This window comes from Peromyscus leucopus, chromosome 1 (genome assembly GCF_004664715.2).
Source record: "Peromyscus leucopus breed LL Stock chromosome 1, UCI_PerLeu_2.1, whole genome shotgun sequence".
Lineage (NCBI taxonomy): Eukaryota > Metazoa > Chordata > Mammalia > Rodentia > Cricetidae > Peromyscus > Peromyscus leucopus.
The window spans coordinates 180014790-180038591 of NC_051063.1; the positions used below are offsets into that span (position 1 = coordinate 180014790).

A 23802-nucleotide genomic window follows, 5' to 3' on the forward strand; every position below is an offset into this window, starting at 1 on the left:
GAAGCCAGAAAGCCTCAGGAGAAGGGGATAAAACTTTTAATGGTTCTGGTATTTAGTGGCCACCCACCTCCACCACCTCCCGATCAATATTCTCCCCACAGCCTGCAAGCCTAGAGCTCCCAGTGTGGTCTTAGCCTGAGGTCCTTGATCAAGGGCAGTCTCCCAGATAAAAGCCCCCTTCACTGCTAGCCACTGCCCCATGTGGGGCTGTCCTGTCACTGGCTGTCTGGCCCCCAGCAGGCATGTGGCTGTGTACTCTCCTTCCTGTTCTGTTTTGCTGTCTCTCTGGGTCTGCCTTTTCTGTACCAAGAGCCTGGCTGTTGCCGAGTCAGAGGCCTCGCTTTGATCGTCCTGGAGATGTAATAGTGGGGGGCAGCTTCTCCATCTTTGACCTCTCTATTGGTACTCTGTCTGACTTCACAGCCCCACCATCTGGACTTGTGGCTTCAAGGTAAGTGCTGGATGTGGGACAGGATTCCCTGAAATCCAGAAGCAGCTTTATAAGCTTGTGTGAAGTCTTTGATAAGGGTTGATTCTCATAATCTGAGATAGATGGCCACCACTTTTCTCTTTGTATACATGCAGTAGTTCTGTTTTTCTCCTTTTACATCACGTCTGTCTGTCTATCTTTCTTGTTTGTACCAGACTGAAATGTAGGCTGTTCCTGTACTGTCTTTAATGTATGTGCTCCAAAAGCCAGGGGCGATTCTTGATTCTTTTGTATATTCGTGGTTCCTAAAGTGCTGCCTAGGTAGGTGTGTTTGTTGAATGGGTTAGTGTGTAAATAATAGATTTTTCATTACTTATCAGCCTCCCTGATTTCTCTATACTACATTCCTTTTGCTTGTTATTTTCTATGGCTCATAAGCCTCCAATTCACTAGGTAGTTGAAGATGACCTTAAATTTCAGATCCTCCTGCATCCACCTTCTTAGTGCTCAGATGATTGGACCATATCACCAACTCAGTTCCTTAGGTGGTGGAGATCAAACTTATGAACTGAACCATCCACAGTTGCACTTTAGGATATTTTTGTCCCATCTTTCTCAAGATACTGTTGCATGGAGTAGTTTTCAAAACAAGCATTTGGGATATTATTTGGTTTTTAAATGTTTGTGTTTAGCTTTATTGGTTTTTTGTTGCTGCAATGACTGAGCATAGGGCATATGGCTGCACTCCTAGCCCTCAGGAAGCTGAGGCAGGAGCATTATTAGGTAAGGCAAGATTGGGTTATGTAATGAGACCTGTGTCTAAAAGAGTTGTTAAGAAAGTTTTCTAAAGTGACTACATTCATTTTGTAATCAGCTACAAATGCAAGAGATTTTCACTACTGATTTTTCACATTAATAATCATTTATATTATTATTTTTTGAGGCCCGACTAGTGCCCCGACTAGTTTGGAACTCCCAGTACAGTTCAGACTAGCCCTCACACTCAGGATTGCAAGCATGGGCCAACACAGTGGCCACAATGGCTTGTTCTTGAGTTTTTTTTTATTTGCTTTTTCGAGAGAAGGTCTTACTGTGTAGATTATGCTAGCCTAGAACTCACTATCTTTCCACCTCCACAAGCTGATTGCTGGAGTCACAAATGTGTGCCACCATACCTGGATCCCAAGTTGTTGTTGTTGTTTTTTTAAATAAAATGAGTAGTAATTGTATGTGTGTATTGGGTACAAAGATGCATTTTAATGAACATTTTACAAGATAGAATATATCATCAACTCATCAACAAACCCACCACATTGCATACTTATGTTTTTGTGATATGAACATTTAAAGTCTAACATGGAAATTAGAGATAAGAGACTCTGTAAATTAGGTCTTAGGGTCTGGGGAAATTCCTGTATTGGTGACCTTTCCCTGTGTGCAAGCCTGAAGACCTGAGTTTGGATTCTCAGCACCCATGTGAAAGCCTAGCATGTTGAGCATCTGTAATCCTGGCTAGGAACAGTGAGGCAGGCAGATTCCAAAGGTCACTGGCAGGCGAGCCTATCTGAATGGATGAGGTCCAGGTTCAATGGGATAACCAATCTCACAAAATAAGGTGAAGAGGGGCCCTTGAGGTGCCTTATGGGGTAAAGTGCTTGGCATGCAAACCTTATGGATGACCTGAGCTCTCTCTGAAACCCACATAAAGGTGGAAGGAGAGAATTGACTCAAAAGTTGTTTCCTGACCTCTATGTGTTGTAACAGGTTTTGGGCTACAGACACATCATATACGCACATGCACATAGAATAATGTTTTTAAAAGGTGGAAAAGCAGTTGTGAAAGATATCCTGACATCCCATCAGCCATTACCCTCTTGGAGATACACACATGCACACACACACTAACTCTGCTACACACACACACACACACACACACACACACACACACACACACACACCCTATGCTTGATGACCATGCTAGAAGTCATCTTCTGTCTTATACATGCATGCACATACATATACAGACCATTATTGGGTTCATTTTTGGATAAACAGTGAGTGTGATGTTAGATTAGGTGGTATGGAGACTCTGCATCAAAACAAAAAAAACATCTACTTTCAACATTAACATTTAGAAAAATACAGCAACATCAGCTGGATGTGTCAGCATTTTCTTTTATCCCAGCACTCAATAGTCAAGCAGGTGGATCTCCATGATTTTTAGGCAACCAGGGCTATACCGAGTCTTTTTGTCTGAACAGCTCCATATTTGTGTATGCACATATATAACTCCCCTTTCTCCTTTCAATACATCCCATGTGCCTCTCTCTTCTTCTCTTATTCATGGTCTTTTAGTCCTTACTTATTTTGTTGCATAAATATGCAAACAAATATATCAGTACATCAATGTGACCTGTTGAGTTCGTTTAGTGTTACTTGTATGTATATGTTTCACAATTTTATTGCATTTTCTTTGTTACTTTCATATGTTTACAATGTACATTTTGTTTAATTCTCACCTCCCTGCCTCTTACCTTCCTTTCACACCTGCCCTTTCTTCCTCCTCTATACAGGTCCCTTACCCACATTCATGGCTTTTTGTTTCATTAGCCATTGATTATTTTCTTTCTTTTTCTTTTCTTTTTTTTTGTTTTTTTTCCAGACAAGATTTCTCTGTATTTTCCTGGTATTCAAGAACTCATTTGACCTGGCTGGTCTTGGACACACAAAGTTTCACCTGCCTCTTTCTCCCCAATTTTGGGATTAAAGGCAAGTGCCACAACCACTGGGCTGTGACCCAGTGATTTTAACCAGGCCTATCTGTGTGGTTGCAGATTTGGAACTGTCCTTGGAGTTTGTGGGTTCACCTATTGGGTACACGACTGAAGACAATGAGTCTCTTCTCCCCCAAATACATTAGTTGACAATAGTTCAGCAGAGAAGAGTAGGGCCACACAAGGAATTTTCCAGTGCATGATTGTCTGCTGACAGGCTCACAGGTCTGCAATGTCTGAGTCATGTTCTAAAGACATCATTTCACATCTCCGTGTCTTCTGGCTCTTGGGTTCAGTACTTCTGAAATAGATATTAGTTTCTATTGATTGTAACCAGCCATACAATGCAATAGGTTTTTACTTTGTTTTCATGACAGAGAGTTTCTGTATGTAGGTTTGGTGCCTGAGTCTGTCTATGTAATCCATGCTGGCCTCTAACTCAGGAAGATCTACCTGCCTCTGTCTCCTGAGTACTGGGATTAAAAAGTGTTATACCACTCCCAGCTTATTTAATATATCTTCACTTATCCCTCCTGTCTTCTGAAACTGCCCCTCTGATTACTGTCTCCACATTCTCTCTGGCTCCCCTTTTTGTGTTCTAAACTGTGTTTCTCTGCACATCTGTGTACAAGTATTAGTGGAGATGTAGGTTTTTCATGTATCCCTTGAGTCACTGTGTTTATTCTTGTTCCATTTACCTCATCATAAGTGATGAATGTGGGCTTCTCTTTCCCTCAGAGTTTCCAACTGGGGCTACCGGGTGGCCCAGAGTTTCGTCTTTGCCATTGAGGAGATTAATAGGAGTGCTTACTTGTTGCCCAATGTGACACTGGGCTTCTCTATTCGAAACTCTGGGGACTCAGTGCATGGAGCCCTCCATGAGACAATGAGCTTTCTCACGAGGCAGGAGGAGCCCATTCCCAACTACACATGCCAGCATGGGTCTCCTCAGGCTGCCTTGGTTGGGGACACGAGGTCATCCCTGTCTGTCTCCATGGCCAGACTTCTGGGACTGTACAAATTTCCCCAGGTGAGTTGCTCAAACCTTCTTCCTTCCTGAATGTAGTGCAGTCCCTTAATGATGACAGTGAAAATGATGGTGATGGTCACAGTAGTGAGCAGCTGTGCTGTGGAGCCAGTCTCCCTGCAAATATTCTCCATGCCCAACATGGTTCTTCTCCATGTGTAGATATATTGGAGAGAATTATTGTCCCTCTCATTGATGAGGTAACAGACAATTCTGTTCAAGAATATCTTTAAAGATGTACTCTTTTTTATGTTATATGTATGTGTATTTTGCCTTTATGGATACATATATATTACATGTGTGCCTGGTGCCCATAGAAATCAGAAGAGGGCATTGGATTTCCTAGAACTGGAGTGAGAGATGGTTTTTAGATGCCATGAGGATTCTCAGAATTGAACCTAGATCCTCTGAAAGAGTAGTACGTACTGTTAGCTACTGTACCATTTCTACAGATTTTATCATTATTTTTATTATTATTAATATTTTTTTTGTGTGTTTATGTGTGTATGTGTGTGTGTGTTTACCCAACATCAGTACCATTCTGCTCATCTTTATGTCAGAAGACAACTTTTGAGAGTCAGTTCCTTTCTTCTAGTATGTTGGTTCTGGGGATTAAACTCAGGTTTCCAGGCTTGGTGTCAAACACCTTTACCTGCAGAGACATCTTCCCAGTCCACAGAGAAAACAAACCAACCAACAAAGCCAAAAGCACAACTTAAGAGTAAGCTCTCCTGGCTGTAGGTACTAGAGCTGGGAGTTGAGTCTAGGCGATTGGGCTCATGCCACTTGCTCCCATCTACCCCCTGGATGTTCCCGGTAACCCAGCCATCAGTGTCATTCCCACAAGGTTGGCCATATATGACAATCATCTCTTCAGTTCATAGGTTTAAGAGGTGACTTGAGGATAATTTCTCCATTTAAGGTGAAGAATTCAATGACCTTTTTCTTAGCTTGATTACCACAATTGATTTAAGAACATTTTTTATCTTCCTGCAAAGAGCCACCCCCTTTCATGCCCACTGGTACCACATCCCATCATTCCTACCCAGAGACAACCTCTATTCTCTTCTCTGTCTCTGTGGATTTGACCTTTTTGGTCCTTTCAGATGACTGAATCACACTCTCAGCAGCGATCTGGCCTGGCCTCTTTCACTGAGCATGTCTCCAAGGTTCATCCATGTTGTAACAAGAGCCAGCATTTCTTTCCCTATTAATAATTATAATCATTTGTATGCAAAGACCATGTTTTGCTTACCCATTTATCAGTGCATATACCTTTGATTATGAAGTAAGCTCATGTGTTTGAAGACTTAGCCCTCACCCCCAGCTGTGGGCCTGTATTAGAAGTTTATGCAACCTTTAGGATTATGGCCATTGTAGATGGATGGGACTTAGAGTTTAATACTATGGTTCCACTTCCTGTATGTTCTTTGCTTCCTGTTCCATGAAGAATGAGGATTTCCAGGTCTGTAACTGCAAGGGACCAGCCTCAGCAGTTTCGGGGGTTTGAAGTATGGGGTACTTAGAAGGCACAGTAACGACTCAGAGACAGTGCTACTGCAAGCTGACAGGTCACTCCGGGCTTCTGCACTTGCTAAGTAGCTTCTCTGCCACGGTTTCTTTAGCTTCCCTAGCTTCTATTAGCTTCTGCTTTTGTCCTGGTGACCTCAGTCTTTTATTATCATAAGCAAGGGGGAACAGAAAGAAAAGGGGAAATCACCCAACAGAAAATGTTCTCATGATTTCAAAGATTATTCTTAGAAAAATCATCAATATACTCTTCATCATCTTTTACTAAATACAGGAACTATCCCAGACTTAACACCAAAGCAAGCATAATCTATTTTTATTATTAATGATTATACAACCTTCTGAGCACTTGACCTAGAGGCTAGCAACATGTAAGTTGGCAAAAAAGGTAAAAATAAGAACAGTGGTCAATGTACCAGACAGTCATTTCCTTCTCACACAGTCTGCTCCGACCTCAAGACCCCTGCAGCCACCTAAGTTCCTCCTCAGCCCTCTGCAAACATCAAGCCCCATGACTGGTGGGCCACAATGACTTCAGACAAGAAATCTGTCCCTGCAAGTCAGCAACTTCTGTCCTTCTATATCCAACAATTCCAAGGAAGACCTAATCTAATTTTTAGAGCTTCCAAGAAAAAAAAAATCACCTTTATTGCACCTTCGATGTAACCCATCCTTCAGACCCCTGAAATTGCTGAGGCTGGTCCCTGGCACATAACTACCTACATGGAGACATCTGCTGCCATGTGTACACTGCCATTGTACTTTTTCAAACTGTGAGCCTAAAGCTATTCTTTTTCATTAAAGTTGCTTCTTGTCAGGTATTTCTCTCAGACCAATGAGCAATCACTACTAGAGCTGGTTCCTCTTTGGGGCCCTCAGGTGTGTTGTTTCTATGAATATTTGAGTATAGGGTTTTTTCTGTCCATATAATTTTGGTTATCATAGGAATGTAGATAAAATTGCTGGGTCAAATGGCAATTCTGTTGAACTATTTAATCAACCACTAAACTGTTAATTTAGCTTTTCCTTGCTGAGACAGACATACCTGAGAGAAACAGCTTAACAGAGGAAAGATTTATTCTGGCTTAGTTTCTGAAGTTTCACACTTTTGTGATCTGATGCCATTGTTTCTAGGCCTGTGGTAATCCAGAGCTTCATGGCAGAAGTGTGTAGTGGGACGGACACCCCAGTGGTCAGGAAGCAAAGAGACATAGGGTGTGGGAGACACACTACATCCACCAGGACACAGCTCCAGAGATCTGGATCCACCCACCTACTTTCCATGGGTTCTATAAAATGCCACCACTATGACTCCATTAAAGGACTAACCATTGATCAGGTCAGAGCCCTCAGGATCCAATCACTTACCAAAGCCCATCTACTGGAAACCAAGTCCCCACATGTGAACCTTCTGGTAACATCTCAGATTCAAACCATAATAGTCACTTCAAGAACTGGGATGTGGCTCTGTTGCTAGAGCACTTGCCTAGCACACACAAGGCCCTGGTTCTAAACTGTAGTGTTTTTGTAATATAGCAGTCAGGAGGTGGAACAGGAAGATCCAGTGTGCCATGTTATCCTTAGCTATATAGTGAGATTGAGGCTAGCCTTGGCTAGTTGAGACCCCTTCTCAATGTATATATATGTATATACACACATATATGTATATATACAAATGTATATATATATTCACACTTCACATTAACATACACATTGTGTGAAGATTCTGATTTAAATTATTTGCTTTTTGCTATGAATCTCTAAATTTGAGTAAATTCCAGTCTCTTTGAATGTCTCACATTTGTTAATTTTTTTTGTGATGGGCTTTCCCCTGTCCCTTAAAACTGGATGGTTTAATCCACAGAATTTTATCCAAGGACTTATCTATCACCACTTTTGGGTAGATTCTCACTAAAGTGCTTCTGAACTTGAGATTTCTGTAAAGTTTGTAATTTTGTTTCTTGAGACACAGAGTCTTACCTTGAAGACTTGGTGGCTAAGAACAACTATGTAGACCAGGCTGGCCTTGAAATTACAGATACATTGTCATGCAATGTTACATTACAGGTGTATTTCACCATGCCCCACTGTAAGGCAGGATTATTTCTTTGAAATAATGCCATAATCAATGAATGTGTATGTGTTTCCATGAGTGTATGCCTCTGTCTCTCTGTCTCTGTCTCTCTCTGTCTCTGTCTCTCTTTCTCTCTCTCTACATCTATGTGCATGCATGTGCGTGTGTGTGTGTGTGTGTGTGTGTGTGTGTGTGTGTGTGTGTGTGTGTGTATGTGCAAGTGCATGATGCTCTGCATAGGTGTAGAGGACATTAGAGGCCATGTGTTGGCCTACTTCATCACTCTCCACCTATCACTTTGAGGCAGACTCTCTCCCTTAACCTAGGGCCCATGTTTCCTCAGCTAGGCTGGAAGTAAGTAAGTTCCATCTAGCCTCCTATGTGCACCCTTCTTGGAGCTGAGGTTACAGCCATGAAAGGGACACCAAACTTGTTATGTGGGTACTGGGATCTGAGCTCCTATCCTTATGATTTTGCAGACAGTACTTTTAACCACTGAGGCATCTCTCCATCCCATCCCATATTTTAATGATTCGAAACAATGCTTCATTTATGTTATTTGTGGTGTGTGTGTGTGTGTGTGTGTGTGTGTGTGTGTGTGTGTGTGTTTATGTTGAGACAGCACCTCTCCATATAACCCAGGCTGCCCTGGAACTGTCCTTCCTTTTTTCTGTGATTCTTAAGTGCTGTGCACTATCATGACAAGAACAGAAACTTGATATATTGAACATACCTCAAAAACATCTGGTTTTCGAACTTGTTGAGCTGCCCGATAAGAATTAGTTAAATTTGAATTTCAGGAACTGGAGAGATAGTTCAGAGGTTAAGAGTAATCACTGGCTACTCTTCTAGTGGATCCAAATTCAATTCCCAGCACTTACATGGGGACTCACAGTCATCTGTAACTCCATTTCCAGCAATGGGACTCCTTCTGTCTTCCAAGGGCATCAGACACAGATGTGGTGCACAATCATACATATAATCAAAACATTCATGCTAGGAAAATAGTAAAAATTTGAATATCAAGGAAACAATGAATTATTTATAGTCAAATTTTATCCCAATATTTCCATTAAACTATAATTTGTCATTAGTTAATAATGTATGTGTAATTGGATAAGCTTATAAAAATGATCATTTTTCTGTAATCAAACTGAACTGGATATCTTCTATTTTATTGGAGAGCCTGGCAGGACAACCTGCATGAGATTGAGTCAGCCTTATCCCTCCATATGAACCAACAAGATGCTAGGGCTTCTGTGTTAAGAAAACAAAACTTTTACAGATCTTGTAGAGGCAGGAGAAGGGTTTGCACTCATACTCTGAGGCTGAGCAGCCACATTCTGAGCCCCTCAAAACAAACACAGACACAGGTTCCCCACTTGTCACATCTCCAAGAACTCTCTCTTTTGAGAACATGGTACCATCTCTTCCTTGACAACATGTCAAACCAGACTCCTATTTGTCTAAAAACTGGAAAATCTCACAATGGTGGTGTGATAAGAGCTGATTGTTATTCTTGCAGGTTGGTTCCTGCCAGGAACTGATTGTTTCATACCAGAGAGAGTGAGATGGCTGATGGGGTAAAGCTGCTAGCCAAGCCATGTGACTTGAGATTGGACCTCTAGGACCCACGTGATAGACGTAGAGAACCAGTTCCCACAATGTGTCTTCGGACCTCTACACATGTATTATCCCAACCCCCAAACGACCCATGAAATATCAAAAGAACAACATAACAGCTGTGTGCAAAGCAGAGAGTCAGACCAATCCAAGCTGAGGTGCAAGAATGAAATATTAGGGGGCAGGTGAAGGACAGATGTTGAGAGGATAGAAGGTAAAGCTATGGTTCTGGGCTTCATTGCAGAAGCCACAGGGCTGTGTCAGGGATGATCAGCCAGTGAGGGTCACACAGCTGCTTATAGAACCGGCACAATTCTCAAATCAGGATGCTCAAGTCCTTCCCTGGAAATTAGTTATGTTTTAAAATTTAATACACATTCATGTGTATTTATATGTCTGTGTGAGTCTATGCTATGGATGCAGGAGGAAGCGAGATTTCCTGGAGCTGGAGTTATGGGCAGATGTGAGCACCCTGAGGTATGTGTTGGGAATTGAACTTGGGTATTCTACATAAACAACCAGGGCTCTTAACTGCTGAGCCATGTCTCCATCCCTTCCTTCCCACATTTAAAACAGATCATCAGCCACGCCTAAGCCCAGATCTAATATACTCTTCTATTTTGGCTCTTCCTTGACAGATCAGTTACTCATCCACACTACCCAGCCTCAGTGACAAGATCCAGTTTCCATCTTTCCTGCGGACACTAACTAGTGACCTCACATCCTCCCTTGCTGTGACCCAGCTGATAATTCACTTTCAGTGGTCCTGGGTGATCATTCTGGCCCATGATGATGATTTTGGGCAGCAGGCCAGCTCTCTGGCCATTCAGGAGCTGAGCACAGCTGGTGTGTGCATTGAGTTCACCTCTCATGTTACTTCCCATGAGTCCCTGGAGAAGATTGAAGAGATTGTCCAGAAGATGCAAAAATCCACAGCCAGGGTTGTTCTGGTTTTCCTAAGCAATTCTAATTTCCAGCCCATCCTGTATGGCTTAATGGATGTTCCTGTCTCAGGCCAGGTCTGGGTCAGCAAGGGCGCTCTGCACATGGCACTCGCCCTGACCATTCCAGGAGTATCCCAGGTATTGCACAGCACATTTGCGCTTCTGTATCACAGCAGCAGGGCAATTGGCTTCCCTGAGTTCCTTGCTCACCTGCGGCCCAGCCAGACCCCAGAAGACATGTTTATAAAGAAGTTCTGGGAGTTCACCTTTGATTGTACATGGCCCCACCAGAGCAGCACAGTGACAGAGGGTGTCCAGTTGTGCTCAGGGAATGAGAGTCTGAAAAGCAAGCAGTACCCTTTTGCAGAAGTGAGTAAAATTGATGCTGCTTACACAGCTGTCTACAGCATTGCTCATGCCCTGCAAGACATGATAACCCATGGGCACCAGCATGGGAAAGTTACAGACTCTCAGGACTTCCAGTCCTGGAAGGTGAGAGAGGCATGTGTGGAGTGGGTGATTCAGGTATGTTTGGGGGAAAGGACATTAGTTCCACCTAGTCTATACATGTGAAACTGACTGCATGCCTCAGCAAGGATGCCTCATACTTTTAGCTGAGACACATCTTAGAAGGAACAATAGACAAGGATTCCATGCTAGGTGTGTGATCTCAAATGAGTCCTGTCTCTGTGGTTTATATAACTTTGCAAGTACAGGATGCCTAGTAAAATTAATATTTCACCTAACAATAATTAGATTGTTTAGTGTCACAAATTTAACCTTTGGTACACAGTGGGTAACTTTTAGCTTAGGCATGCTGTGGAATCAGAATTTCAAACAGATATCCAATGCCATTTATTTACTTTTCATTTTTTGGTATATGGTACATGTATGTGGGCACGTCTGTGGGCATGGAGACACATGTGATGGCGAGCACACTCATATGTACAACATGTGGGAAGGTCTGATGATGATAAGGAATCATATTTCAATCATCTTCTATCTTACATTGTGGCGGGGTCTTTCACTCAATTCCAGAACATGTTGATGTGGCTAGTCTTGCTAGCCATCTTGGTCTGGACATTTCCTGTCTCATCCTTCTGAGGATATAAGTAGAGATTGTCTCCCACATTCACCTGATGTTTATGTGGGTTCAGATTTGAAGTCTGATCCTTAGGTGTTTATGACCAGTGATTTAATCACAGAACCATCTCCTATTCCCTTACTTATTTTTCTATTTTAGAAATATTGATAATATCATACATTTATCTCTCTACTTTGGTCATTTTGCCCTGATTCTTTATCTGTCTGTCAATCTGTCTGATGTTTGTCTGTCTGTCTGTCTATACATCCATTCATCCATCTATCTTTCTATCTATCTATCTATCTATCTATCTATCTATCTATCTATCTATCTATCTATCTATCTATCATCTTTCCATCCATCCATCTATCTACTTTCTTCTCCTAGCCACTTAGGGTAGTCAAGGTCATGATTGGTAAGAGAACCCCTGGGAGACATGTTGCTCACTGATGAGGTAAACAGTGAGAATCATATCCAAGAAGGGGATACGTTTTCATTACCGAAACTCAGATAACCTGAGTTTCTGTTATGTGCCTGGTAAAGATACATATGGTTGTAAACCAGAAGGAGAGTGATAGTTGTTGGCATTTTGGCTGTGAGTGACAGGTTAAAATTTACAGGAGCCAGGCTTGGAGGCCCATGACAGGCATGGGCTTTTAACCCAAGCCTCCTAGCACACAGGATATTGAGGCCAACATGGACTACAAAACAAGATTCTGCCACAAAATTAAAATACGTGAGTGTTGAAATGTCCGTGTTTACTCTATGATGAAGATTTAAAGTAAGTTGAGTGAGGAGCAGGTGAAGGGAAGTGAAAGGCTAGAAAAGCTGTCTTTGTATGGAAATATCTGAGTTCCAGACAAGAGGGTGAGAAGTCTCACCATTGGTAGAAGCGATAGCAGTGATTGCAGATGGCAGGGTTAGCATGTGTCAGGACCCTAGAATGGAGCAAATAGAAGAGCAACATGAGCGGGACTGATGAATAATGGGAGACTGTTTGGAGTGAACGGGTGGTCTAGGTGGGCTGGGGAAGTCTGTGGAAGTCCTGCTAGGATTTGGAGTCTACTGAGTGTGATGGGAAGACTGAGGACAGTAGTGCACAGCCAAATGAGACCCTGGAGCAGGAACCACATTGTCATTTTTTTGGGTTTATTTTTAGGGTTGCTGAGGTGGATCAGTGGATAGTGGCACTAGTCCACTCGATTCCTGAGTCCCACAAGATAGCAGGAGAGAACATTCCTGAGAGTTGTTCTCTGGATTACTCAATATGAGTTAGCTGTATACACACGTATGTGCATGCGCACACGACATACATACACAAACACACTGTACTAGGTTTAAAAATTATCTTGATTAAAATATTATGTATTATTACTTCATTAAAGCTAAAACATATTTGTGAGTCCCTGAAAATAGCAAATGTCCTTGATCTTCTTCATGCACAATGGTACCAGACAGTGGTTGAAGTGACTCGGTATCATTGCAGAGGTGACAAGTTTGGACAAGACTCCAGACCTGCCCCTGCTGGTGCATAATATCTCCCTTCTGTTTTCAGCTGCTCCAAGCCCTCAGGAAGGTGCACTTCAAGACTCCTGATGGAAGTGAAATTATATTTGATGCTAATGGAGATTTGGTGACAAAATTTGACATACTCCAAGGGCAGAAGACCCCTGAGGGTGTATTTCACTTGGTCCATATAGGCATGATAGACCCTCAAGTCTCTTTGGGGAGCAAAATGAAGTTCCATTTGATGGAGGATCTTCACGTGAGTTGCCTGAATGCAGAGATGACCCTTGTCCGAGTTTGTTAAAATCACAGGGAAAATCCAAGTCCAGGACTCCTCATTTCCATTTTTGCATGAAGTAGATGTAGCCCTAGATTGGGCCAGTCAGGGATAGCTGGCTATGTTGTTTACCTCCTAAGAGATCTTTCTCTGGATGTACTTGATTCACCAGCAAAAATGAAAATACAAACCTGGAATCGGGAGATGGCTCAGTGGTTAAAGTATTTTGTATATAAGTACAAGAACCAGACTTTGGATCTCCAGAACACTTGTAGGTGATGAGTGGGCAGTCTGGGCCACCTTCAATTTCAGTCTTGGAAAGTGGGGACAAGGAGTTGCACAAAGCTAACTGGCTAGTAAGAGGAGCCATATCAGTGAAGTCTGGGTTTTATTTTGAGCCTCTGCCTCAATGGAAAAGTGGAAAAGCAGTTGAGGATGATTCCCAACTTTAACCTTGGGCCTCCACATGTACTTGTCTGCACATGAACATGATCCCACATAGATGTACAATTGCATGTAAGCATACTTACACCAAATACACAGAAAAATAGGGCTGGGGAGAACATATAAGACCTACAAAATAGAATGAGAATCTGCAGCTGTTGCTCCCTTGGAAGTATTTTCAGTGTCTGTGTTTAAGACCTGCTCTGAGAAGAGGAAGATAGTGACTTACTTTCCCATGGTCCATCTGGGACATGGACTCAACAGACACTCAGTGTACTTGTTGTGTTAGGTGTTTTAGCCACTATGAGAAATACCTGAGAAATAGTTTGAAGTGAGGAAACGTTTTAATTGTCTCCTGGTTTGAGAGCTCCAAGTTCAGATGTATCCTTTGCTTTGTGTGTGTGTGTGTGTGTGTGTGTGTGTGTGTGTGTGTGTGTGTGTGTGTTTGAGGCAGTATGTCATGCATGGCAGCAGGCATGTGTGGTGGAAGCGGTTGCTCAGTTCATGGGGCACAGGTAGGGAAGGTAAGGAGCCAGATAGATTCGATAGGTAAACAAGTTACATCTTACCAGTGCATAGCCCCAGTGTCCCACTAATTCTAACTAGGTCCCATGTTCTATTGTACAATAATTAGTCAAATTATGAATCCATGGAGGATTTAATCCATTGATTATTTCACAAGTATTGTCTTACTTAGATTTTCTGTTGCTGTGAGGAGACATCATGACCACAGTATCTCTTATAAAATAAAAGCATTTAATGAGGTAGCTTATATTTTCCCAGGTTTATTTGGTCCATTATCATTCTTATGGGACATGGTGGCATGCAGGCCAAATTGGTGCTAGAGAAGGAGCTGACAGTCCTGCATCTTGACCTGTAGGCAACAGGAAGTGGACTGGGTCACTGGGAGAGGCTTGAGCATAGATGAGACCTCAAAGCCCATCTCCATAGTGACACTTCCTCCAACAAGGCCACACAAACTCCAACAAAGGCTCATCTCCTAATACTGCCACTCTCTATGAGTTTATGGAGGCCTATTATGTTCAGACCACCAAATTTTACTCTCTGCCCCTCAATGCTTATAAAATTATCACAATGCAAGTATATTTAGTCCATAAACAATGTTTAAATATCCAAAGGTCAAAGTCTCTTTTGAGATTCATGCAGTTTCTTAACTGTAATCTCCTATAAAATCAAAGTAAAAAAAATCATACTCTTCCAACATATAATGGTACAGGATGTACATTATTGCTCCAAATGTATGAAGGGGAGCATAGTGAGGAAATTGTGGACCAAAGCAGGACAGATGACCAGGTGGGAAAACTCTAAACTCTTCATATTTATGTCAGTCGTTAATACAATCCTCAGACCACCAACTCTTTCCTCTATGTTAACCACATCACACTTCTCATTGTTTTGCTGGTTCTACTTCCTGTTAGTAGCTCTCAACAGCAGGTGTCCCATGGCTCTGGCATTTCCAACATCTTGGGGTCTTCAAGGCAGTTCAGGCCTTACCTTTAAAGCTCCATGCAATGGCCTCTCTAGGCCTCCATTTATGGACTCCCTGGACATATGCCTTGCCTCAGCAGCTTTCCATAGTATCACAGGCAATTTCCATAACGCTTTTCTTCTAGCCTAAGAGCCAGAACCATGTAGCCAGACTGCCAAGTTCTGTTGCTTTTGGGGCTGGAACATGGCCCTCTCATTCAATTATATCTTTATCAGCTTTTTGTTTTTGATGGTTTCCTTCACTGCCTAACCTAGACTGTCCTGAAACTGGATCTGTAGACTAGGCTGGCCTCAAAGTCGGAGATCCACCTGCAACTGCCTTCTGATTTCTGGGACTAAAGGTTTGCACCACCGTACCTGATTTTAAGCTTCTCTCTAATTCCTTTTCACAAGTTTGAAATTTAGCTGAGAGGAATCTTGCCCTGTGGTCACCAATCCCTTTATTCCATTTCTTAATCTGTTTATCAGCTTGAACACAGGACTTAGCTCCATTCCAGGTCCTGGTGTTCCTTTTCTTCTCAAAATTTACATTTCATACTTTTCCTTGCTCAGCTTGTTCCTTTTTATTATAAATCTTTCTTAGAGTTAACACTAACAACCACACGACACAGTCTATGTTAGGTTATTTTGCAATTTTTTCTGACAATGGAATTAATCCAAAACTCTTCACTTTAGCCTCAGGCAGACTCTTTGGACAAGAGCAAAAAGCAACCACATTCTTCACCTAAATATCACAAGAACAATCTCTAGGCCACACATTAGTATTCTTCTCTTCTGAAACTTTTTGAGCCAGACCCATAATTCATCTAATCACACTCAGCACCTCAGTCTTCTATGCTCCTACTAGATGGCCCATTAAGCAGCACTTAAATCTTTCTACTGCTTTTCTGATTTTCTAATCCATTGTTCCATGGTCCATATTTATTCAAACAATAACATGATCAGGCCTATCACTTCAATACCCCAGTCCCAGGAATCAACTTATGTCTTATTAGGCTTTCTATTGGTGTTAAGAGACACCATGACCATGACATCTTTTATAAAGCAAAAACATTTAATTGGGGTGGCTTACATTTTGAGAGGTTTAATCCATTATCATCTTGGTGCATCATTGTGGCTTGCATGCAGACATGGTGCTGGAGAAGGAGCTGAAAGTCCTACATCTTGACCTACAGGTAACAAGACATGAACTGGGTCATTGGGCATTGTCTGAGCACCTATAATACCCCTAGACCCACCCTGTCATGACACACTTCCTCCAACAAGGCCACACCTACTCCAAAAAGTGACATTTCCTGATAGTGCCACTCCTTATGAGCTTATGGGGGCCAATTACATTCAAACCACCACAGTCATCAAGATCCAATAATCATTCTTTAAATATCCACTGTCAGGTAACCAGTGGTCCACACAGGAGACTTTGGGAAACATTTGAGGTCAAGCCCTGACATTTACTATCACAATTAGAAGCAGTGTTGAAATAGTTATGTCTATGTGTGGAGTGTGGTGCATAGAAATGCCTCAGCTACCTAATACCAGTGTGCATAGAGTTCTCTCCTCTACAACTTTATCTAACGTTGTTCTGGTGGCATCTCCAGTCAACGGTGGCCTTAAGGCTTTCCGCATGAGAATGAGATTCCCTTTGTTAGATTCCTCAAGCATGAATGACACATGCTATGTATTCCAAGGACTTCTTCGAAGAACCTTTCAATGGACTTGATCATGGGAGGGTTTTCTGCTGTCTTCTGTTGTGGCAGTGATGTCAGCATGCTACACTTCCATCTTCATAATCCTTACCTGGAGGTAGAGCTCTGCTAAAGAAAAACTGAGTCATCCTTGGCAGGTCCAAGGTAAAGAAGAGGATGATCAATTGTGGTGTCAAAATGATTGTGTGTGTGTGTGTGTTTGTGTGTTGAGGGAGTCAATACTTAAATTTTTCTCTTATTGAAGCTGGACGATACTTTATTATTAGTGTTTAATATAAAAATAGCAGTGCAGTCAAACTGCAGGTCTTAACAGCCTCACAGAGGTAGATGGAGAATAGTAAGAGAGACCATCATGTCTTCTGAGTTAGACATGGAGTGCATCATGCAGCTCCAAGGCTGTGGAGAGTTTCAGAGAAAGAAATTGAAAGCCAGGAGCATCAAGGAAATCATGATCGGACTGTGGATTTTTGTAATGGCTGCCAATACTTAAAATTCTTTTCAAAGGTTTTTTTTTGCATATATGGATGTTTCCCTGCATGTATTTTTTTGTACTGTTGTGTGTGCCTGGTATCTGTTCAGGCCAGAAGAGGACACTGGATCCTCCAGAACTGGAGGTATAGTGTGAGCTGTCCTATGGAAGAGCAGCCTGTACTTTTAACCACCGAGCCTTCTCTCCTGCCCCCATGTATTCAATTGTTGATATAGGAGCCCCAGAGACTGGGAAACAAAACACATCACATTGTTTAGCTATATTTTTGAATCCCTTCGCCAAGCAAGGCAGATGTAGCCCTTCCTCTATTACATTCCAAGTTACCTCTCCAGTCTGGCATCTGATGGGATAGACATGTTTTTCTGACAGTCATCTATCTCATCTAGTGTTCTGTGAGGCAACTCTTCTGTTCTGGTTCTCAGGCTGAGGTCAAGCATCTGTATTCCTGGAGAGTCCCTGGTGACACTGTGCTCACTGTCACTAGGTTCCCAGCTCTGTCTGCAGTGAAAGCTGCCTTCCAGGGTTCAGCCAAGTGCCCAGGCTGGGAGCCCCACACTGCTGTTTTGATTGCAGTCCCTGCCCTGAGGGACAGTTTGCAGACCAAAGAGGTAAGGGCATGTGGAGCTGGAATCTGGGGAGGGGGTCAAGAGGGCACTGTGAGCCTCCTGTGTTTGTCCATTGTCTTTGTTCCTGTTCTACTGCTGTGAAGAGACACCACGACCAAGGCAGCTTCTAAAAGAAAAGCATTCAGCTGGGGGCTTCCTTAGAGTATCAAAGGGTAAGTCCATGACCATCATGGCAGGAAGCATGGCATTAGGCAGGGAGGCATGGCACTTCAGCAGTAGCTGAGATCTTACCTTCTAATCTACAGGAGCCAGGCTGCTAGAGAAGTGGAGAGTGTGCCTGGCATTGGAGTTTGTACTTTCAAAGGCCACCCCCATTAACAACCCTCATCCAACAATGCTACACCTCCCAATCCATCCCAACAGTCCACCAATTAGAAACCTAACATTCAAATAGATGAGTCATTCACAGTCAAAACACCACACCCATCCACTGATATATTGCAGTCTTTGCTTTTCTATGGACAGCAACTAGAACCCTAGTCTTACAGCTGTTCTTAGTTAAATTCCTTGTTCAGAAAGACAAGTGCACTACCCATAACTGGGGTGTAGAATGAATTGTCCTCTAGCAAACACTGTACATCTTTGGCCTCCAATCAAGAATCAGCTACCTCCAGAAGCTTCTAGTAATCCTGTAACGGAACCCTGGCTTTTGACACACTGATGAATTTTACTTGCTTTTTAAACCTCTTGTAAGTGGAAATGAATGGTCAGTGTTCTTCTGTGATTTCCTTCCTCGTGTTTATTATTGGGATTCATTCCAGAGGTTAAATGGCAGCAGTTAGAGCTTCAGAACATATTCCTTTATCATTGTGAAAGCCCAAAATGCGGAAATGCAAAGCAAAATTATCACCAGGGTTGGTGGTGTGTGCTGTCTCACTCTTGCCCTGGCACAGTCATCCCCTCCCTGTGTGCTCTCATTTCATGGTGTGTGTGTGTGTGTGTGTGTGTGTGTGTGTGTGTGTGTGTGTGTTGTTCCTTTTTCTTTTGGTGTGTGGTTTGGTTTTGAGACACTGTCTCACCTGCAGCTCTGACTGGTTTGTCACTCCTTATGTTGACCAGTCTGTCCCCAAACTGATAGAAATCTACCAGCCTCTCCCCTTCCAGTGCTGAGATTAAAGTCATGTGCAGCCACACTCAGCCCAGTTCCCTCTTCTTATTAGCATAGTAGCTCTGTTGGAATTAGGGGCTAATTCTACCCTGGTGACACCACTTAAACTTTATTACATCATCCCAGTTCACTTATGGCAAAGTATGTCCCATTTTGAGGTGCGTAGAGACAGGACTTGAAGAAATGAATTTTGGGGGCTCAGCTCAGTGCTAAACCTTTTTAATTTGACCAGTTACTGATACTATTGGAAAAAAAATGAACCATTAAAAACTCACAGAGGAGACAGGTTGTAGTGGCACCTTCCTCTAATCTCAGACTCAGGAAGTAGAGACAGGATGGACTTTGGGGATTTTGATCTGCCAGTATAGTCAACTCAGTGATGTCCAGGTTCAGTGAGAGATCCTGTTTTAAAACCTAAGATGAAAAGGGGGCTGAAGAGGTGCCTCAACAGTTAGGAACACCCTCATGGTGGTTCACAACCATCTGTACCTCCAGATTCAGGAGAACTGATGGCAAATTCTGAGTTCTGCAGGCACAAGGCAGGCACATGATTTCCATACATAGGTATAGACAAAAGAGTCTACAAGTAAAATAAAGTAAGGAATTACAAGATAATAAGATTCAGAGTCTGGTGAAATGGTTCATCAGTTAAAGTATTCACTATCAACCCTGACAGCGTAAGTTCAGTACCTGGGACCCACATGGAAGAAGGTGAGCTCCAAATTCCTGACAGTTGTACTGACCTCCACTTGCACACCTTGGCATGTCTGAGCCCATGCAAACATACACACAAACAATAAACAAATAAGTTAGATTAGAAAAATAAGGAAGGGGAAGTGGTTGAGCAATAATATCTATGATAATTTCTGATCTTGACAAGTATGTGCATCCACTTACATACATGTGTGTACACACAAACCTGCACACACACAAGCTCACACAATTTTGGTATAGTGGTGCATGCTTCTAATCACAGCACTGGAGAGGATATGGAAGAAGGCTTAGGAGTTCAAGGTCATCCTCTGTAACTCAACAAGTTCAAGGCCAACCTGAGTTACATGAGACACTGTTTGAAGACAGAAACAAGACTCCTCTCATAAAACAGATACAAACTGTGACTTTTTTCTTTGTATCTCTGCCTCTAATATCAGCCATTCCGGCCCTGGACACCAGGAATAATTCATAAATACATGACTTGATGGAAAGGCTGTAAGAGCAGTTAGTGCTTGGGATGACTTCCTTCAGAGCTGGTGCAGTTCATACAGTGTTGTAGAAATGATGTTTGTCACTTTGCACAGCTTTGGCGCAGGGAGGAGGGGCTTACACCTGCCTCAACTGAATGTGCCAGGCTCTGCTGACTTCCCTTGGGAGACCTTGCGTAGCAGGAGGTCGTCTTAGGGAGTGGGTGGGGGAGCGGGTTGGGCTTAAGAAGAGGGAGGACAAGGGAATCTGTGACTGATAGGTAGGATGAGGGAACGTTTCTTAATTAAAAAAATAAATAATAAAAAACACCTTCAAAAGAAAAGGAAAAGAAAAGAAAAGAAATGGTGTCTGTGTATCTCCCATAGACATGAAGAGCTGTCTTCTGTGCTCCAAGGAGCAGTACTCGAGCCACATGAGAGACCGTTGCCTGCCCAGGACAGAGATCTTCCTGGCCTTTGAGGAACCTCTGGGATTCATGCTGGCTTTGGTGGCACTCTTCCTGGCTGGTCTGGCTGTCCTGGTTCTGGGAGTGTTCCTGAAGCACAGAGACAGCCCTGTGGTCAGGGCGAACAACAGAAGTCTCAGCTACTTACTCCTGCTCTCTCTTTGCCTCTGTGCCCTGTGTGCCTTGCTGTTCCTTGGGCGACCCAGTGTCTGGATGTGCCTCCTCCGTCAGACTACCTTTGCTGTGGTGTTCACGGTGGCTGTGTCCTCTGTTCTGGCCAAGACTCTCACAGTGGTCCTGGCCTTCAGGGTCACCAGGCCAGGGGACAGGATCCGGGTATGCCTGAGCCCTTGGGCTTCTACTTCAGTGGTTCTTATTGCTTCCTTCATGCAGGTTGTTCTTTGTGGGGTCTGGCTGGTGACCTCCCCACCATTCCCAGACAGGGATATGGTCTTGGAGCCCCAGCACATTGTCATCCAGTGCCAGGAGGGTTCTGGCACCATCTTCTTCTGTGTGCTGGGCTACTTGGGTTTCCTGGCAGTGGGTACCTTTTCTGTGGCCTTTCTGGCCAGGGGCCTGCCAGATGTCTTCAATGAGACTAAGTTCCTGACCTTCAGCATGCTGCTCTTCTGCAGTGTCTGGACAGCCTTCCTGCCCCTGTACCACAGTGCCCGGGGCAAGTCCACTGTGGCTGTAGAGATCTTCTCCATCCTGGCCTCCACTGCTGGCCTTCTGGGTGGCATCTTCATCCCCAAGTGCTACATCATCTTGCTGAAACCAGAGAGGAACACTGCTGCCTGGCTCAGGCAAGGCCACCAGGCACAGCAGGAGAGGCAGAGTGAGATGCTCCAGACAAGGTGTGTCCCCAGATCCACACCACAAACCTTTATGACCTATTCCTTTGGGAAGTCAGCAGGACCACCCTTGTGATTTTGTCTCACTGTTTTTGTGTAGATCAAAAGTTATTTAAAAGACATATCAAGATTAAAGTGAGATACTTTTAACAAAACACTCATGAATAGCACTTGATAGTAGGGCCATATAGATGGTTATTTACTATTCCCTCTCTATGTATTGCTAAAATTGATCACAATTGAGACAGTTAGAAAGGGGAGCTGGCAAAATGGCTCAATGGTTAGAAGCACTTACCATTAAACTTGGCAACCTGGCATTGATACAGAGGATCCAGATGTTGGGAGAAGAGAGGTGACATTACTAACTTGTGTTATCTCTGCTTGCTAACAGAAGCACCTCCTATTTGCATATAAACAAAATATAAATGTAAATTGTGAAAAGGGTAATGAAGTGATGATGATCTCAAGTGTTGCTGAGGGTTTGAGGAATTAACAGGTTGATCGTTGATCTCTCCTCTTTGTTTTGAGATCATCAGTAGTGGGGATTGAACCTTTCACTTGCAGTTCCTGCACAGACTTACCATGTGATTTAGCAATCTCACTCATAGATACATACCCAAGAAAAATAAAAACATGTCTGCAAGGACTGTAAATGAATATCCAGAGATGCATTATTTAGGCACTAAAAGTTGAAACACTCTAATATTTGTAAGTTTATGAATGTTTGGTATGACTTATTCATTCCTAGGATGTTATTTGGCAATAAGAAATAATCGTATAAAAGAAATAGAATACTGTTTAATATGTGGTTAAATACTGAGAATTTTATACTGAGTTAAGGAAACTAGATAAAGAAAATAATATATTTTAATATTTCAATCTATGAAGAAGCAAACCCAGAAAGACATATAATAGCATAGTGTTTTTTTGAGGTTTGTGGAGGGGACATTGGAAGTGAGGAGTGTAGACTAAAGGGTGCACTGTTTCTTTCCGGGGTGATGAAGGTCTGAAGTTTGTTTGGTGGGGCTGTAGAGGTGGATCAGTGGTTCAGAGCTCTAACTCCTCCTCCAGAGGCCTCAGTTTGGTGCCAGAACCCATGCCAGGCAGCTCACAGTCACCTGTAAGCCAGCTCCAGGGGATCCAACACCTTGATCTCTGTGTACACCTGAACTCATGTGCTCATACTACACCCCATGCCTAATTAAAAAATCACTTGGTAATGGTTGTAAGACTCCAGAATATGCTAATGACCACTAAATTGTCATCTTTTATTTATTTATTTGGGGCTGGCTTTTCCACATCAACCAGGCTGACTTCAAACTTGTAGCAATTCTCCTGCCTCAGTGTCCTGAGTGTTGGGATTTTAGATATATTCCCACACCTGGACAGTTGCATAAAGTAAATGTAAATGGATGAATTGTATATTGTGTGAATTGTGTCTCGATAAAGTTAGTTTTTATAAAAAATTATCCACCAATTACAGAATGTGAATTTCCATTATTTCCTTATTTCTAAGAAAAAAAGTAGTCTTCACCCCAGAGATGCATGGAGGGCTCAACATACAAAAATCTGTCAGTATAGTACACCATATAAACAAACTGAAAAGAAAAGCACATGATCATCTCAGTTGCTGAAAAAGCCTTTGATAAAATACAACACCACTTCATGATAAAGGTCTTGGAGATATCAGAAATACAAGGAACATACCTGAACATAATATAGGCAATTTACAGCAAGGGAAAAGCCAATATCAAATTGAATGGAGAGCAACTCAAAGCAATTCCACTAAAATCAAGATCAAGACAAGGCTTTCCACTCTCCTCATATCTATACAATATAATACTTGAAGTTCTAGGTAGAGCAATGAGACAACAAAAGGAGGGCAAGGGGATACAAATTGGAAAGGAAAAAATAAAGCTTTCCCTATTTGTAGGTCATATGATAGTATATATAAGTGTCCAAAAAATTCTACCAGGGCACTCCTACAGCTGATAAACACCTTCAGCAATGTTGTAGGATACCAGATGAATTATAAAAAATTCATTAGCCCTCCTATATACAAATGATAAATGGGATGAGAAAGAAATTGGAGAAACATCACCCTTTACAATATCCACAAGTAATATCAAATACCTTGGAATAACTCTA

At 42.5% G+C, this 23802-nt stretch overlaps 1 protein-coding gene across 1 annotated transcript; it reads left to right on the plus strand.

Annotated features, from left to right (window-relative positions):
* The first annotated feature begins 3691 nt into the window (after window positions 1-3691).
* Window positions 3692-23063, plus strand: LOC114703941 (vomeronasal type-2 receptor 26-like). The gene is made up of 5 exons (XM_028884989.2): window positions 3692-4234; window positions 10097-10894; window positions 13042-13281; window positions 17903-18026; window positions 20721-23063. The coding sequence occupies exons 1-5, from the start codon at window positions 3920-3922 to the stop codon at window positions 21728-21730; spliced, it is 2487 nt and encodes an 828-aa protein (XP_028740822.1). The 5' UTR covers window positions 3692-3919; the 3' UTR covers window positions 21731-23063.
* The last annotated feature ends 739 nt before the right edge of the window (window positions 23064-23802 follow it).